The 19697-nt window shown below is 43.1% G+C and overlaps 1 protein-coding gene across 2 annotated transcripts in view; it reads left to right on the top strand.

Moving 5' to 3' along the window:
• Positions 1 to 15957, top strand: part of CDCA8 (cell division cycle associated 8) — a 30423-nt gene extending 14466 nt beyond the window's left edge. Inside the window, exons 6-11 of one of the 2 annotated variants that reach the window (XM_056557125.1) lie at positions 2071 to 2150; positions 6347 to 6420; positions 8102 to 8200; positions 15205 to 15331; positions 15453 to 15539; positions 15647 to 15957. In XM_056557125.1, the coding sequence (XP_056413100.1) occupies positions 2071 to 2150; positions 6347 to 6420; positions 8102 to 8200; positions 15205 to 15331; positions 15453 to 15539; positions 15647 to 15682 (503 nt within the window). In that variant the 3' untranslated portion in view covers positions 15683 to 15957. The remainder of the gene's footprint in view (positions 1 to 2070; positions 2151 to 6346; positions 6421 to 8101; positions 8201 to 15204; positions 15332 to 15452; positions 15540 to 15646) is intronic. The other variant, XM_056557123.1, reaches the window with a different exon arrangement.
• Positions 15958 to 19697: the final 3740 nt, after the last annotated feature.

Raw genomic sequence — 19697 nt, 5'->3', positions numbered from 1 at the left:
CAAGCTCTTTTTTTTTTTTTGTCCTGCTAGAATCCTGTAAAATTACCTGGTCACCGATTGACCCCATGTCAGTGAATGGGGTCCGTCATGATCCGGTGGTAGCCATTTGCATTCGACCCGTTTCAGTGTCTGATCAGCTAAAAAAATTAAAAAATCTGACCCTTAACGGGTTGGATGCAAACGGGTGTGTGAACCTAGCCTTATGTGTGTCCTGTCTAATCCACTTTCTGTTTCTCAAACATACCACACTTTATGGCCATGTTTTGACTCTTTCTAGTAGTGGAATTAAGAATCATTTTGATTCAAAATGGAAGCCATATATACCAGCCTAGTAGATTATTTTAGTACTTATGCATTCTATCATTTCAGTGTGTCCCCTTTTGAGTATTTCTAACCTCTTCCTGGAGAATGAACTGTCCTGACATTTAAATGTATGGCTGCACTACCATAAACGACCACTGGAGGTCACTTTTGCATCACTCGTAGGAAATTGCATTTGTTTCAAAGAACTTCCAACTATCCCCTTTGTGTTGAGAAGACTTGGGCTATGTTCAGTTTGTTTTTAATGGCAGTTATCGAAAACAAAGCCAGAAATGGTTTCGAGAGGAGGAAAAAAGCCTCTTTCTATTAATAATTGTCCTTACGGTATGATCTGTTCCTGGCTTTGTATTCAATAAATGCAATAAAAAGCCTTAACATGTGAATACTTTTTAACAGTTTAACCAGTCCAATTTCAAAGAAAAGGGCACACAAGGAAGCAAAATATTCAATACTCTAGGACTCTGACACTGAGCTAACAGCCCGGCTTGCATCACATTAAACTTACTGCCGACCTTCTCAGGAATATGTTAGTTTCCTTGCCTAGGGACATTAAAGGAGAAGTAACGTGCACAAAAACATATTCCTATTCAGAGGATTGGGGAGAAGTTGTAGAACGCAGGTGGCCTGGTGGTCCCTCCTGCATGGGACCCTGGCTCTTCCAGGGAACGGAGCATGTCGACCTGGCATGAAGCCACGGCTGACATGTCCCTCCATGTATCTCCACGGCAGAGATAGCCGAATGGTCTGTCCCAGTGGTTGGCCCCCCCCACAATCTAAAACTTATGCCCTATCCTTTGCTTAGGTGATAAGTTTTTGTGCATGATGGTAGACCAGTGCCAGGGCTGAAACTGTCACCCTGCCGCTCAGCTTATTGCTGGCCGAGGCAGGGCTTTGCTGTGACCGGTGATTGGCTGAGTGCAGTATGACTCACCGACAACCAGGAACAGGATCACGGGGGAGGCATTGGGTGAGTGGCGGCAGGTATGTATTTTATTTATTTATTTAACTGCTGGCAGTCTGAAACAAAATTTTACATCCCGGAGTAATCTAAGTATAAATGGGGAGTTCCCCTGATTGTAAGTAATTGTTACATGCAATGGAGTTAACTATGCGATCACCTCCCTTGAAGATGGGAATTGAGGTGTAACACAAGAGTGGAAAACAACCTTCATGGTCATGAATGTGAGACACGATTCCCTGTTAAGTGCTGCAGTGGTATGCCCATGTTTTCTTATACCCCATAAGGACCTAGTCCCTTTTGGTGGTGTTAGTATCGGGTGGCTCTCTCCTAAGGGGGCTTCTGCCTCCTTTTTTATGTGATTTTTTTTTTTTTATATATATATTAAAAAGTGACTACATTTTTGTTTTAGATTTTGTTGACTGTATAGCATGCGTTGCGATGCCTTGTTCTGCAGAGCAATGCCTGGAAAACTCTCCAGAGGGCAAGTTGCGCCTGCTGTTTGTGCCCTGTAATGCTGTCCAGTCAGAACCCACTTTTAAGATTAATGTGCCATCTCCATAATGGCAATTAATTGCAGAAGTTTCTGCCAGGACAATAACCTGCACTATCCTGATTTAGAAACTAACCAACCACTTGGCACATTATCCAAAGCCAAAAAGGAATATGTAATATTTTAAGTTTTGATTTTCTTAAACATTTAATGGATTTAAATTGGTCAGACCTGATAATTTATATCTAGGTCCTTCGATTTTATGTGTCTTTTCTTTCCACTATTTTGCTACTTACAGCAAAGAAAGCAAAGGCCAGCTCTATTGAGGAAATGGTGGAAAATATCCCAGTGACTAGTGCACTCCGACAAAGAACAAATGTGAGTTTGAAATGTTTTTTGCTTTCTTTGTTCTGCACAATAAAGATTTCCTTATCAGAAAGCATAATGACATGGGACATAGGGAGAGATTTATCAAATGCAAGGCACATGAAAATAGGAAACGTGTAAACTCCTATATATTTTAGACCGCAATTGACCAGGGCCGCCTTCCCAAAGAGGGGTCCACTGCAGCTATTATGCTTGTTAGTAGGAACAGGGGCTCACTAGCAGCATTCTGCCCCATCTAAAAGTGAACCACGCTGCAACTTATTATCTATATTCTAAAAAATCCTGGCATTGCTGTTTCCATTCTGGCCACTAGGCCTAAAACTAAGCTGGAATTTCCTGTTCTGTACAGCTCGCCTCCCAGCAGTGCTCTTCTTAACACACGGGCGTACAGTGGAAAGTAACACACTCTAAATTGATAACAGGGGTACAAAATTGCTGTTGCTCTCAACCATGCTCCCCTTCCCTGTAGAATGCCTCTGAGAAAGACAGAGCACAACTTGACCCCTTTCCCATTCATCTGATTGGGGGCACTTTCAGTCCTTTGTTGCTTATGTCCATGGAACCTGCTGCAAGGCATATCTGGCAGACCCTATAATGTACAAAAATGAATTGACATGGGGCCCTCCTAGATGATATTATAATTAATACCCATTTAAAATCTTAGGATTCCTGTAGTCTAGGGGTGTATTTACTTTAATTCATGCCCCCATTCCCATACAAGTATAGTGGATGATGGGTGTAGTAGTACCTGCCAAATCCTCTGCTCTTCAGATCCCTCATGTTGTGTTATAGGGGTACTCTGCTGGAAAACTTTATTTTTTTTTAATCTAGTGGTGCCAGAAAGTTAAACAGATATGTAAATTACTTCTATTTAAAAATCTTCATCCTTCCAGTAATTATCAGTTGCTGATACTACAGAGGAAATTTTCTTTTTGAATTTCCTTTCAGTCTGACCACAGTGCTCTCTGCTGACACCTCTGTCCATGTCAGGAACAGGCCAGAGTAGGAGCAAATCCCCATAGCAAACCTCTCCTGCTCTGGACAGTTCCTGACAATGGCAGAGGTGTCAGCAGAGAGCACTGTGGTCAGACAGAAAGGAAATTCAAAAAGAAAAGAACTTCCTCTGTAATATGCAGGAGCTGATCAGTACTGGAAGAATTAAGATTTTGAAATGGAATTAATTTACAAATCTTTTTAACTTTCTGACATCAGTTGATTTGACATCTTTTGGCATCAGTTGGTGGGGGGAAAGAAAAAAAAAGTTTTCCAGCAGAGTACCCCTTTTAGCTTCCCAGAGACGAGCAAGTGCAGCACCAAATTCACGCTCACAGTTCAGTGCTAAAATAGCTCTGTGCTGCCAGGACCTTAGGGACTTGTAGTGTAAAGGTCCTGACAGTACAAATCTGACATTGTGTACATTTCAGTGCACAGCTATTGCACTTGCTCTGCGCACCTACAAGGACCTGCAGCCCTCTACACTACATTCCTCTCTTAGCACAGGATTGTGAGCTGGTATCTGATGCTGCACTCTTGTCTCTGGGTTGCTGAAACATCATGGGAGATCTGAAGAGCAAAGGATTCTGCATGTACTACTACCCCTATCATTTACACTTGCAGGATGGTATGAGAGGTTTCATACCATCCTGCTGCCTGAGATCCCACAGCCAGCTCCAGCACGTCCCTTAGTAAATCACAGCAGCATCTTCACACAGTAGTATAATAAAGGTCTTCTGACCGATGGGGTAGAAACACTTTCATTTCTCAGGAATGGGAGGAGGGGGGGATTATTTAAAATAATAATTTCTGGGGAGGCCCCATGTCCTCTTTAAGAATATTTTCTCCCCCCTCGACTCATTGGAGCCTCTGGTTGAAGTGTCTGAGTAGGTTTCTGTCACCTCAACAGATAGTATGGTGGTTTGGCGAATATGCCTGCAGGTACGTAAGGCCCCCAGTCTAACCTCTGCCACCACCGTCAGCATAATCACCCTGTGGGTTTTGCACCTATGGTCAAAATCTACACTGCACCCAGCTAGTTATCATAAAAAGAAAAGTATATTTAGGTGTAAAGTGAAAAGGTGTGTCTGATGTGTTTTAAGGTCTTTTGTTAATGTAGTCTAATTTTTAATTGGATAATTTTGTATGGCAAGTGAATGATCTTATGCATATCCAAATGGCCCTTGGTAGAAAAAAAGGTTCCCCACCCCTGTTATACATTTGTATTATATATTTTTGGGGTTGACAGGGGGTAGGTAGAGATGAGCGAACAGTATTTCAATTAATCACAAACCTCACGGCTCGGCAGTTGCTGACTTTAGCCTGCATAAATTAGTCCAGCTTTCAGGTGCTCCGGTAGGCTGGAAAAGATGGATACTGTCCAAGGAGACTCTCTCCTAGGACTGTATCCACCTTTTCCAGACCACCGGAGCACCCTAAAGCTGAACTAATTTATGCAGACTAAAGTCAGCAACCGCCGAGCTGAGAAGTTTGTGACGAATCGAATCACTGTATGTTCGATCATCTCTAGTGGTAGGTGTGTAGAGTATTTTCTTCCCCTGTCTGAGCACATTTAATTCTAAATAATTTGCCATACATATACAGTCATGGCCATAAATGTTGGCATCCCTGAAATTTTTCTAGAAAATGAAGTATTTCTCACAGAAAAGGATTGCAGCAATGCATGTTTTGCTATACACATGTTTTAGTCCCTTTTGTGTTTATTGGAACTAAACAAAAAAAGGGGGGGGGAAGCAAATTGGACATAATGTCACACCAAACTCCAAAAAATGGGCTAGACAAAATTTTGTGAAAAAAATAAGATTGTTTCAAGCATGTGATGGTCCTATAAACTCAACTGGGGCAGGTAACAGGTGTGGGCAATATAAAAATCACACCTGAAAGCAGATAAAAAGGAGAGAAGTTCACTTAGTCTTTGCATTGTGTGTCTGTGTGTGCCACACTAAGCATGGAACACAGAAAGAGAAGAGAACTGTCTGAGGACTTGAGAACCAAAATTGTGGAAAAATATCAACAATCTCAAGGTTACAAGCCCATCTCCAGACGTCTAGATTTGCCTTTGTCCACAGTGCGCAACATTGTCAAGAAGTTTGCAACTCATGGCACTGTAGCTAATCTCCCTGGGCATGGACGGAAGAGAAGAATTAATGAAAGTTGTGAACGCAGGATAGTCCGGATGGTGGAGAAGCAGCCCCAAACAAGTTCCAAAGATATACAAGCTGTCCTGCAGGCTCAGGGAGCATCAGTGTCAGTGCAAACTATCCATCGACATTTAAATGAAACGCTATGGCAGGAGACCCAGGAGGACCCCACTGCTGACACAGAGACTACATTTTGCCAAAATGGTGGAGGTTCAATGATGTTTTGGGGTTGTTTTGCTGTCTCTGACACTGGGTGCCTTGAATGTGTGCAAGGCATTATGTAATCTGAGGATTACATACGGGATTTGTGTCGCACTGTACAGTCCAGTGTCAGAAAGCTGGGTTTCCGTCCGAGATCTTGGGTCTTCCAGCAGGACAATAACGCCAAACATATGTCAAAAAGCACCCAGATATGGATGGCAACAAAGCGCTGGAGAGTTCTGAAGTGGCCAGCAATGAGTCCAGATCTAAATCCCATTGAACACCCTGGGAGAGATCTTAAAATTGCTGTTGGGAAAAGGCGCCTTCCAATAAGAGAGACCTGGAGCAGTTTGCAAAGGAAGAGTGGTCCAACATTCCGGCTGAGAGGCGTAAGAAACTTAGGGATGGTTACAGGAAGCGACTGATTGAATTTTTCCCAAAGGGTGTGTAACCAAATATTAAGCTAAGGGTGCCAATAATTTTGTCCAGCTCATTTTTGGAGTTTGGTGTGACATTATGTCCAATTAGCTTTTTTTTTGCTTCCTTTTTTTTGGTTAAGTTCCAATACACACAAAGGGAATAAACATGTATATAGCAAAACATGTGTTACTGCAATCCTTTTCTGTGAGAGATACTTCATTTTCTAGAAAAATTTCAGGGGTGCCAACATTTACGGCCATGACTGTATATGTTGCCTACCTGGAGCACTGAATAATGGTGCATTATTCCAGTACATTATACAGTACTCCAGTTTTTTTTTCTGTATCTTGGTATTTATCATGAGGTTTATTCATGCAAGTCACTTGTTTTTTTTTTCTGTGCTTTTGTCAGAGTAAGGTTTCCACTAAAAAACTTGGTACTGCAAGGAAAGCCAGAGTTTCTGCTGCAAGTACCACTACCAAGAGGTAAGTGTTTTAACAATGTTCCTTTTAAAAATCCACATATCTAATAATTATGTTTTAGAGATTAATGGGTTTTCTGGGTCCACAGTTTGGTGGTTTGTGTTTTTATTTTCATTTTTTTTGCATGTTTAGTAAAAATACTCACCTGCCTACATTAAATGCTGCTGACATTTTGATGGTCCCTGCTGGTTTCTGATAGACATGTCAAAATAGTTTTATAGTGACAAAGGCTTTAACCCCTTAAGGACGCAGGACATAAATGTACGTCCTGGTGAGGTGGAACTTAACGCACCAGGACGTACATTTACGTCCTGTACATAACCGCGGGCATCGGAGCGATGCCCGTGTCATGCGCGGCTGATCCCGGCTGCTGATCGCAGCCAGGGACCCGCCGGCAATGGCGGACGCCCGCGATCTCGCGGGCGTCCGCCATTAACCCCTCAGGTGCCGGGATCAATACAGATCCCGGCATCTGCGGCAGTGCGCGATTTGAATGAATGATCGGATCGCCCCCAGCGCTGCTGCGGGGATCCGATCATTCATAACGCCGCACGGAGGTCCCCTCTCCTTCCTCCGTCCGGCTCCCGGCGTCTCCTGCTCTGGTCTGTGATAGAGATCGCCGATAACACTGATCTGTTCTATGTCCTATACATAGAACAGATCAGTATTAGCAATCATGGTATTGTTATGAATAGTCCCCTATGGGGACTATTCAAGTGTAAAAAAAAAAAAAAAATGTAAAAGTAAAAGTATAAAAAAAGTGAAAAATCCCCTCCCCCAATAAAAAAGTAAAACGTCTGTTTTTTCCTATTTTACCCCCAAAAAGCGTAAAAAATTTTTTTAGAGACATATTTGGTATCGCCGCGTGCGTAAATGTCCGAACTATTAAAATAAAATGTTAATGATCCCGTACGGTGAACGGCGTGAACGAAAAAAAAAAAGTCCAAAATTCCTACTTTTTTAATACATTTTATTTAAAAAAAAATTATAAAAAATGTATTAAGTTTTTTATATGCAAATGTGGTATCAAAAAAAAGTACAGATCATGGCGCAAAAAATGAGCCCCCATACCGCCGCTTATACGGAAAAATAAAAAAGTTATAGGTCATCAAAATAAAGGGATTATAAACGTACTAATTTGGTTAAAAAGTTTGTGATTTTTTTTTAAGCGCAACAATAATAGCAAAGTATGTAATAATGGGTATCATTTTAATCGTATTGACCCTCAGAATAAAGAACACACGTCATTTTTACCATAAATTGTACGGCGTGAAAACAAAACCTTCCAAAATTAGCCAAATTGCGTTTTTCGTTTTAATTTCCCCACAAAAATAGTGTTTTTTGGTTGCGCCATACATTTTATGATATAATGAGTTATGTAATTACAAAGGACAACTGGTCGCGCAAAAAACAAGCCCTCATACTAGTCTGTGGATGAAAATATAAAAGAGTTATGATTTTTAGAAGGCGAGGAGGAAAAAATGAAAACGTAAAAATTAAGGCCAAAATGGGCTGAGTCCTTAAGGGGTTAAAATTGCAGGTGAAAGTACACTTTTGAAGTTTTAGGGAAACATGCAGACCGCTGGGCCCAGCGGTCAGACCCCCTGAGATCATACACGTTTATGGTGGGAAAACACTAATAGTTTAAATATTTTGACTGTATTTTTATTTTTATATTTTTCAGAACAAGCAAAAGGACCCGTGCAACCCCCTCCAACAGCAGATTGGCAGATTCTTCAATGGTGGGCTACACTCCTTTATTAACACCAAAAATTGATACCAGGTAAATAACAAGCATGAAAGCATAATTTACTTTGATCGCCGCATCTAAAGTAAAAAAAGGAAGCACGAGGAGGGTCCCTTACCTGCCTCCTGTGCGTCCAATCGCCGATTGATTGCTCCAAGCCTGAGATCCAGGCTTGAGCAATCAACCGCCGATAACACTGATCTATGCTATGGCATAGCAGTGATCAGTGCCTGCAATCAATGTACTGCATGTTATAGTCCCCTATGGGGGATATAACATTGCAAAAAAAATTCCCTAATAAGTTTGAGTCACCCCATTTTCCCATAAAAAAAAATTTGGGATCTTTGCGTGCGTAAATGTCCAAACTATAAAAATATATCATTAATTAAACTGCACGGCCAATGGCGTGCACGTAAAATTTTTTTTTCAAAAGTACAAAATAGCGTATTTTTGGTCACTTTTTATACCATAAAAAATTTGTAAAAAATGATCAAAACAAACATTTTACTGATAAAAACTTCAGATCACGGTACAAAAAATTAGCCCTCATACATTCCTGTATGCGGAAAAATAAGTTATAGGGGTCAGAAGAGGACATTTTTTAAACGTATAATTTTCCTGCATGTAGTTATGATTTTTTTTTTTCCATAAGGAAGACAAAATCAGTAGGGTATTCTTTTTAATTGTATGGACATAGAGAATAAAGAAAAGGTTGTAATATTTTCCCCAAAAAATTACTGCGCAGAAATGGAAGCCCCCAAAAGTAACAAAATAGCGGTTTTCTTCAATTTTGTCGCACAATTATGTATTTTTTTTTTTTTTTGTTTCGCCATAGATTTTTGGGTAAATTAATTTGTCATTACAAAGTAGAATTGGTGGTGCAAAAAATAAGACCTTATATGGATTTTTAGGTGGAAAATTGAAAGGGTTTGGATTTTTAAAATGTAAGGAGGAAAAAACGTAAATGCAAAAACTGAAACAGAGTCCTTAACCCCTTAAGGACTCAGCCCATTTTGGCCTTAAGGACTCAGACAATTTAATTTTTACGTTTTCATTTTTTCCTCCTCGCCTTCTAAAAATCATAACTCTTTTATATTTTCATCCACAGACTAGTATGAGGGCTTGTTTTTTGCGCGACCAGTTGTCCTTTGTAATTACATAACTCATTATATCATAAAATGTATGGCGCAACCAAAAAACACTATTTTTGTGGGGAAATTAAAACGAAAAACGCAATTTGGCTAATTTTGGAAGGTTTTGTTTTCACGCCGTACAATTTATGGTAAAAATGACGTGTGTTCTTTATTCTGAGGGTCAATACGATTAAAATGATACCCATTATTACATACTTTGCTATTATTGTTGCGCTAAAAAAAAATCACAAACTTTTTAACCAAATTAGTACGTTTATAATCCCTTTATTTTGATGACCTATAACTTTTTTATTTTTCAGTATAAGCGGCGGTATGGGGGCTCATTTTTTGCGCCATGATCTGTACTTTTTTTTGATACCACATTTGCATATAAAAAACTTCTAATACATTTTTTATAATTTTTTTTTTAATAAAATGTATTAAAAAAGTAGGAATTTTGGACTTTTTTTTTTTTTCGTTCACGCCGTTAACCGTACGGGATCATTAACATTTTATTTTAATAGTTCGGACATTTACGCACGCGGCGATACCAAATATGTCTATAAAAAAAAAATTTACGCTTTTTGGGGGTAAAATAGGAAAAAACGGACGTTTTACTTTTTTATTGGGGGAGGGGATTTTTCACTTTTTTTTTTACTTTTACATTTTTTTATATTTTTTTTTACACTTGAATAGTCCCCATAGGGGACTATTCATAGCAATACCATGATTGCTAATACTGATCTGTTCTATGTATAGGACATAGAACAGATCAGTGTTTTCGGTTATCTTCTGCTCTGGTCTGCTCGATCTCAGACCAGAGCAGGAGACGCCGGGAGCCGCACGGAGGAAGGAGAGGGAACCTCCGTGCGGCGCTATGAATGATCGGATCCCCGCAGCAGCGCTGCGGACGATCCGATCATTCATTCAAATCGCGCACTGCCGCAGATGCCGGGATCTGTATTGATCCCGGCACCTGAGGGGTTAATGGCGGACGCCCGCGAGATCGCGGGCGTCGGCCATTGCCGGCGGGTCCCTGGCTGCGATCAGCAGCCGGGATCAGCCGCGCATGACACGGGCATCGCTCCGATGCCCGCGGTTATGCTTAGGACGTAAATGTACGTCCTGGTGCGTTAAGTACCACCGCACCAGGACGTACATTTACGTCCTGCGTCCTTAAGGGGTTAAAGGGGTACTCTGGTGGAAGACAAATATTTTAAAATCAATTGGTGTCAAAATGTTAAACATATTTGTAAATCCTTCAATTAGAAAAATCTTAATACTTCCAGTACTTATCAGCTGCTGTATGTTCCAGAGGAAGTTGTATTGTTCTTTTCTGCCTGATCACAATGCTCTCTGCTGACATCTGTCTTTGTCAGGAACTGTCCAGATCAGGAGAGGTTTGCTATGGGAGTTTTTTCCTGCTCTGGACAGTTCCTGCCACAGACAGAGCTGTCAGCAGAGAGCACTGTGATCGGGTAGAAAATAACTATACAACTTCCTCTGGAGCATACAGTAGTCCCTAGCATCTTATCCCCTATCCAAAGGATAGGGGATAAGATGTCAGATCGAGGGCGTCCCACCGCTGGGGACCCCGGGATCTCCGCTGCAGCACCCCCCCGCTATCATTACTTCACAGAGCAAACTTGCTCTGTGCGTAATGATGGGCAATACAGGGGCTGGAGCATCGTTACGTCACTGCTCCGCGCCGTCGCGGCCTGCCCACTCAATACAAGTCTATGGGAGGGGGTGTGACGGCCATCACGAGGGGGCGGAGCTGTGACATCTGCACAGAGCGAGTTTGCTCTGTGCAGTAATGATAGCGGGGTGCTGCAGCCGAGATCCTGGGGGTCCCCAGCAGCGGGACCCCGGCGATCTGACATCTTATCCCCTATTCTTTGGATAGGGGATAAGATGCTAGGAGCGGAGTACCCCTTTAAGGACACAATCTGCTTCGTTTTTTTTTTTTCCTCTTATCTCCTAAGTGTCATAAATTTATTTCTATCATATGCAGGCTTGTTTTTTTGCAAGTATGGAAATTGCAAAGACACCTGATATCTTGCAAATTTTGGAGGGTTTAATTTTTACACAGTAAAACTGACTCTTTATGCTGTGGGGCAATACGATTAAAATGATACCCATGGTTACATTGAGAGGAGCGAAGTTACAGTGATTCGATTCGTCACGAACCTCGCGGCTCGGCAGTTAATGACTTTAGCCTGCATAAATTCAGCTATCAGGTGCTCCGGAGAGTTTCCTAGGACTGTATCCACCTTTTCCAGCCCACCAGAGCACCTGAATGCTGAACTAATTTATGCAGCCTAAAGCCACTGCTGAGCCGAGAAGTTTGTGATGAATCGAATCACTGTAACGTCGCTCATTTCTAGTTTCATTTCTATTATAGTAGTACTTTAACCCCTTAAGGACCAGGCCATTTTACACCTTAAGGACCAGAGCGTTTTTTTCAATTCTGACCACTGTCACTTTAAACATTAATAACTCTGGAATGCTTTTAGTTATCATTCTGATTCTGAGATTGTTTTTTCGTGACATATTCTACTTTAACTTAGTGGTAAAATTTTATGGTAACTTGCATCCTTTCTTGATGAAAAATCCCAAAATTTGATGAAAAAATGAAAATTTAGCATTTTTCTAACTTTGAAGCTCTCTGCTTGTAAGGAAAATGGATATTCAAAATAAAACATTTTTGGGTTCACATATACAATATGTCTACTTTATGTTTGCATCATAAAATTGATGAGTTTTTACTTTTGGAAGACGCCAGAGGGCTTCAAAGTTAAGCAGCAATTTGGAAATTTTTCACAAAATTTTCAAACTCGCTATTTTTCATGGACCAGTTCAGGTTTGAAGTGGATTTGAAGGGTCTTCATATTAGAAATACCCCATTAATAACCCCATTATAAAAACTACACCCCCCAAAGTATTCAAAATGACATTCAATAAGTGTATTAACCCTTTAGGTGTTTCACAGGAATAGCAGAAAAGTGAAGGAGAAAATTCACAATCTTCATTTTTTACACTCGCATGTTCTTGTAGACCCAATTTTTGAATTTTTGCAATTGGTAGAAAGGAGAAAATGTATACTTGTATTTGAAACCCAATTTCTCTCGAGTAAGCACATACCTCATATGTCTATGTTAATTGTTCGGCGGGCGCAGTAGAGGGCTCAGAAGGGAAGGAGCGACAAATGGTTTTTGGGGGGCATGTCACCTTTAGGAAGCCCCTATGGTGCCAGGACAGCAAAAAAAAAACCCACATGGCATACCATTTTGGAAACTAGACCCCTCGGGGAACGTAGCAAGGGGTAAAGTGAACCTTAATACCCCACAGGTGATTCACGACTTTTGCATATGTAAAAAAAAAAAAAAAAAAATGTTTTACCTAAAATGCTTGGTTTCCCAAAAATTTTACATTTTTAAAAAGGATAATAGCAGAAAATACCCCCCAAAATTTGAAGCCCAATTTCTCCCGATTCAGAAAACACCCCATATGGGGGTGAAAAGTGCTCTGCTGGTGCACTACAGGTCTCAGAAGAGAAGGAGTCACATTTGGCTTTTTGAAAGCAAATTTTGCTCTGGGGGCATGCCGCATTTAGGAAGCCCCTATGGTGCCAGGACAGCAAAAAAAAAAAACACATGGCATACCATTTTGGAAACTAGACCCCTCGGGGAACGTAACAAGGGGTAATGTGAACCTTAATACCCCACAGGTGATTCACAACTTTTGCATATGTAAAAAAAAAAAAAAAAATTTTTACCTAAAATGCTTGGTTTCACAAAAATTTTACATTTTTACAAAGGGTAATAGCAGAAAATACCCCCCAAAATTTGTAACACAATTTCTCCCGAGTACGGCGATACCCCATATGTGGCCCTAAACTGTTGCCCTGAAATACGACAGGGCTCCAAAGTGAGAGCGCCATGCTCATTTGAGGCCTAAATTAGGGACTTGCATAGGGGTGGGCATAGGGGTATTCTACGCCAGTGATTCCCAAACAGGGTGCCTCCAGCTGTTGTAAAAGTCCCAGCATGCCTGGACAGTCAGTGGCTGTCTGGTAATACAGGGAGTAGTTGTTTTGCAACAGCTGGAGGCTCCGTTTTGGAAACAGTGGCGTACCAGACGTTTTTCATTTTTATTGGGGAGGGGAGGGGGGCTGTGTAGGGGAATGTGTATATGTAGTGTTTTTTACTTTTTATTTTATTTTGTGGTAGTGTAGTGTAGTGTTTTTATGCTACAGTCACACGGGCCAGTAGTTTCTCGCTGGCAGTTTGAGCTGCGGCAGAAAATTTGCCGCAGCTCAAACTGGCAGTCGGATACTTACTGTAATCCTCCGCCCATGTGAGTGTACCCTGTACATTCACATTGGGGGGAGGGGGGGGGGCATCCAGCTGTTGCAAAACTACAACTCCCAGCATGCACGGTCTATCAGTGCATGCTGGGAGTTGTAGTTTTGCAACAGCTGGAGGCACACTGGTTGTGAAACACAGAGTTTGACAACAAACTCAGTGTTTTGCAACCAGTGTGCCTTCAGCTGTTGCAAAAGATACAACCCCCAGCATGTACGGACAGCGGAAGGGCATGCTGGGTGTTGTAATTATGCAACAGCGGGAGGCTTACTACTTTGGCTGGGGATGCTGGGGATTGTAGTTATGCAACAGCTGGAGACACACTGGTTTGCTACTTAACTCAGTGTGCCTTCAGCTGTTGCAAAACTACAACTTTCAGCAGTGACCGACAGCCTACGGGCATGCTGGGAGTTGTAGTTATGCAACCAGCAGATGCACCACTACAACTCCCAGCATGCACTTTAGCTGCTTGTGCAAGCTGGGAGTTGTAGTTACACAACAGCTGAAGGTACACTTTTCCATAGAAAGAATGTGCCTCCAGCTGTTGCAAAACCATAAGTCCCAGCATGCCCATAAGGGAATGCTGGGAGTTGTGGTGGTCTGCCTCCTCCTGTTGCATAACTACAGCTCCCAGCATGCCCTTTTTGCATGCTGGGAGCTGTTGCTAAGCAACAGCAGGAGGCGGTCACTCACCTCCTGCTGCTGCTGATCGACGCTGCAGGTCAGTCCCGCCGCCGCCGTCGCTCCTGGGGCCCCAATCCCAACATTAACGCTGGGGATCGGGGTGCACGTCCCGCACCCGCTCACGTCCTCCGGAAGAGGAGCGGGTGCGGGAGTGACACCCGCAGCAGGCGCCCTGATTGGTCGGCCGGGAATCCGGCTGACGAATCAGGGCGATCGTGAGGTGGCACCAGTGCCACCTCACCCCTGCAGGCTCTGGCTGTCACAGACGGCCCCGATCAGCCAGTAATTCCGGATCACCGGGTCACTGGAGACCCGATTGACCCGGAATCGCCTCAGATCGCTGGACTGAATTGTCCAGCGATCTGCGGCCATCGCCGACATGTGGGGGCATAATGACCCCCCTGGGCGATATGCCGCGATGCCTGCTGAACGATTTCAGCAGGCATCGGGCACCGGCTCCCCTCTGGCTAGCGGCGGGGGGCCGGGAATGGACAGGACGTACTCCTACGTCCTCGGTCCTTAAGGAATCGGAAACGGGGGCGTAGGAGTACGTCCATTGTCCTTAAGGGGTTAAAAAGAAAAAGCCTATTTTTTTTAAAACAAAATAGGTATGTTTAAAATTGCCTTCTCACCCCTAAAACCTTCAAATTCTTCCGTATACAGCCTCATTTTTGTACCGTAATTTGTTGGTTTTGTTGGTATCACCTTACTATATATATGTGTTTTATTGCATTTAATCCTTTTGGCTGGCCAGCGAGGCATGACTTACCTGTTAACTTTCACATAAGTGTTTTGTTTAATCCCCTTTTTTCTAACCATATCATGACTAATATAGACTTTTTTTCTATATATAAAGGGTATTTAAAACTCCAGCACTGAGGACACCGGCTATGCGAGAACCAGTCTACACCTTCTCAGCTAATGGCAGTCCATTGGCAGGAATGAATGACTTGTTCATCAATTTACCAACAGAAGATGGAAAGGTAAACCTATCTCTAATGTTGGCCAACATGGTCAGTGACTGGAGTTTGAAGAGATCTTTGTTTTAAACACCCAGGTTATAGTCATAGATTTGGGCTTAACACAATATTTCTTTACTTGCAGAATATTCGGCTGACTGCTGATGCCATGGATGGTATAAACATGCGCAATCTTGACCAGAAAGCATTTGAAAATATTAAACTTTTATCAGTAAGTACCCTTTTTTTTCATGTTTCAATAGTTTAATAGATTGTGAAAGAAATGAAACAATTACATGTTATCTTTATAATAAAGAAAATTATTTATTTTTCTTTCAGAGTCGCCTAGAAAAAATCTGTAAGACGCTAAAATAACAAGTCACTTTTTTTTATATATACTTTTTTTATTAGTTTGATTTTATATTTTGGTGCTGTTTTTTTGAGTACTGCTGTAAATACTTTTATTTCCTATATTTTATGACTGTAGAACTATTGTGTTAAGCCACTTTCTGTTGGAATTGAAAATACATTGTTTCGCTTGTAACTGCTTTGCTGTATATCTTAACACTTGTAAACTAATAAAAGCCCACATATCACCTGGGCGAAAGTTTGACTGTAATTCACTGGCTAATACCTTTTGTATGAGGTATATAAAATGTCTAGTTTTGAAAGAAATATTTTGTCTTTTTTCCATCTGATGTCTACAGACATAGGGTTTATAGCCATACAAAAACATTTTAACCCCTTAAAGGGGTACTCCGCACCCCTAGACATCTTATCCCCTATCCAAAGGATTGCCGGGGTCCCGCTGCTGGGGACCCCCGGGATCTCGGCAGCAGCACCCACCTGTGCGGCTTCCACCTCACACCTGCAACGCTGCAGGCTTCGGATCCCGACCACAATGGCAAACGAGCGTGACGTCACGACTCCGCCCCGGTTGACGGACCTCCCATAGACTTGCATTGAGGGGGCGGGGCGTGACGTCACACGGGGCAGAGTCGGGACGTCACACTCGTCCGGTCTTCCTCCTCAGTGCGCCTGCGCAGTGCTAGGTGCAGAGAGCGCGCTTCCTCTCTGCACCTAGTATCGAAAACTAACCTGATTGCGTGCTGCTCTGCGCAGGCGCACTGAGGAGGAAGACGGCGGCGGGAGTGAGTGCTTGCTGGATGACACACAGCGGCCTGCAGGTTAGATTAGTTGAAGGGAGCATGTGCTGGGACCTGTGTGTCAATCACACAGTGGTCCCAGCGCGGACATACATGGTAGGCCAGTGGGTGTGGCGGCGGCGGGGCATCGCGTACCTCGCGCCACGCCTATCCGACCGTCAGTGGCTTTGAATAAAAGCCTTTTTTGCAGTCATGAAAGCCTGAAAATTTCAAGTAAAAATATTGCTATACCCACCACCTGCACACAGTACAAAGGCTGTGTGCAGGTTATTGCACCAAAATTTCGTGACAGTTGCTCTTTAATGATTCATTAATATTTTAATAGTTCAGACAGTTAGCCACGCGGTAGTATCAAATACGTAAAAGAAAAGTATTTTTTTGTATAGCAATAGGAAAAGGGGAGGTAAATGTTATTGGGGGGAGCAGTAAATAAAAAAAAATTTTTCTTTACTTTCTTTTTATATAGCACTCCTATACACGTGTGTGTGTGTGTGTGTGTGTGTGCAGACTGCAGACCATTGCTTTTACAGACCCCCTTTGGACAGCAGGGCCCCCCCCTCCCCTTTGGACAGCAGGGCCCCCCCTCCCCTTTGGACAGCAGGGCCCCCCTCCCCTTTGGACAGCAGCCCCCACCCTTGTAGACAGCTCACCTGCAGCTGTCCTCTGTCGGGGGCTGCCGCTCCGCTGCCCCGTTCTCCCGTCCGCATCACGTTGTGCTATGGAGGACCATGTGACAAACACGTCACTCTGCTTCCTCCGTAACGTTATGCCGGGCGCAGGGGGGAGGTGAAGTGACGTGTATGTAACATGGTCCTCCATAGCACAACGTGATTCTGCCGGGAGAACAGGGCAGCGGAGCAGCAGCACCAGCTGTAGGTGAGCTGTCTACAAGGGTGGGGGCTGCGGTCTAAAGGGGGGCCCTGCTGCCGCCGCCCGACATGTCCCCGCTGCTGCCTTGCTCCTAGTGCGTTCGGAAGTCTCACCTCACACCGGCAGTGCGCTGATTGCACTAGGAGCAGGGCAGCGGCGGAGACATGTCGGCTTCATTCATTCACTGCACTACTGACGGCAGACAACGAATCGGGCGATTATTCTATAACGGGATTCGTCGTCAATGAATCCAGTTATCAATTTTAATCGATTACATCGATTAATCGTTGCAGCCCTAAGATTTATATATATATATTTTTTTTTCACAAAAATGCATTTTTCCCCCCAAAATTTTACATTTTTACAAGGGGTAATAGGAGAAAATGCCCCCCCAAAATTTGTAACCCCATTTCTTCTGAGTAAGAACATACCACATGTGTGGACGTCAAGTGCTCTGCTGGCGGACTACAATGCTCAGAAGAGAAAGGAGCACCATTGAGCTTTTGGAGAGAGAATTTGGTTGAAATAGAAGTCGGAGGCCTTGTGCATTTACAAAGCCCCCGTGGTGCCAGAACAGTGGACACCCCACATTGGGGGGGGGTTCATTGTTCTGGCACTATGGGAGCTTTGTAAACACATGTGGCCTTCAATTCCAGACAAATTTTCTGTTCAAAAGCCCAATGGCGCTCCTTCTCTTCTGAGCATTATAGTGCGCCCGCAGAGCACTTTACATCCACATATGGGGTATGTTCTTACTCAGAAGAAATGGGGTTACAAATTTTGGTGACCTTTTTTTTTCCTATTCTCCCTTGTGAAAATGAAAAATTTTGGGTAACGCCAGCATTTTAGTAATAAAAATATATATTTTTTTTCATTTTCCCATCCAACTTTAACGTAAATACGTCAAACACCTGTATGGTGTTAAGGCTCACTATACCCCTTGTTACGTTCCGTGAGGGTTGTAGTTTCCAAAATGGGGTCACATGTGGGTATTTATTTTTTTGCGTATGTCAGAACCGCTGTAAAATCAGCCACCCCTGTGCAAATCACCAATTTTAGGCCTCAAATGTACATAGTGCGGTCTCGCTCCTGAGCCTTGTTGTGCGCCCGCAGAGCATTTTACGCCCACATATGGGATATTTCCGTACTCAGGAGTTAATGGGTTACAAATTTTGGTGGTCTTTGTTTCCTTTTATCTCTTGTGAAAATATAAAGTATGGGGCAACACCAGCATGTTAGTGTAATTAGAGTAAAAGGGAGAAATTGCACTACAAATTTTGGAGGGCTTTTTCTCAGAGTACGCAAATACCCCATATGTGGCCCTAAACTGTTTCCTTGAAATACGACATGGCTCTGATGTGAGAGAGCGCCATGCCCATATGAGGACTATATAAGGCATTGCATAGGGGTGGACATAGGGGTAGTCTACGCCAGTGATTCCTAAACATGGGGCCTCCAGCTGTTGCTAAACTCCCAATATGCCTGGACAGTCAGTGACTGTCCGGAAATCCTGGGAGTTGTTGCTTTGCAACAGCTGGATGCTCTGTTTTGGAAACACTGCCGTATATTTTTATTGATGGGGGGGGGGGGGGAGAGACAGTGTAAGGGGGTGTATATGTAGTGTTTTACCCTTTATTTTGTGGTAGTGTAGTGGTGTTAGGGTACATTCACATGGGCGGGAGTTTGCGGTGAGTTTCCCGCTAGGAGTTTGCGCCGTGGCGGAAAATTTGCCGCAGCTCAAACTTGAAGCAGGAAACTCGCTGTAAACCCACCCGTGTGAATGTACCCTGTACATTCACATTGGGGGGCAAACCTCCAGCTGTTGCAGAACTACAACTCCCAGCATACACAGACAGCATGTGCATGCTGGGAGTTGTAATTTTGCAACAGCTGGAGGCACACTGGTTGGAAAACCTTTTTAGTTAGGTTCTGTTACCTGATTCAGTATGTTCCAACCAGTGTGCCTCCAGCTGTTGCAAAACTACAACTCACAGCATGTACTGATTGCCGAAGGGCATGCTGGGAGATGTAGTTATGCAACAGCTGGAGGTACGCAACTACAACTCCCAGCATGCCGAGACAGCCTTTGCTGATCGTGCATGCTGGGAGTTGTAGTTTTGCAAGATCTAGAGAGCCACAGTTTGGAGATCACTATGCAGTCGTCTGTAAACTGTACCCCTCTAAATCTTGCAAAACTACAAATCCCAGCATGCCCAAACTGTTCTCTGGGCATGCTGGGAGTTGGTTTTGCAACATCTGGAGGGCTACAGTTTAGAGAACGCTATATAGTGGGCTCTAAACTGTAGCCCTCCAAATGTTGCTAGGCAACTACTCACCGGCTTCCGTAGTCTGTA

The sequence above is a fragment of the Hyla sarda genome, chromosome 2, assembly GCF_029499605.1.
Source record: "Hyla sarda isolate aHylSar1 chromosome 2, aHylSar1.hap1, whole genome shotgun sequence".
NCBI lineage: Eukaryota > Metazoa > Chordata > Amphibia > Anura > Hylidae > Hyla > Hyla sarda.
Note: the sequence above shows the minus strand (reverse complement) of the source record. Positions and strands in the feature narration are given on the sequence as shown.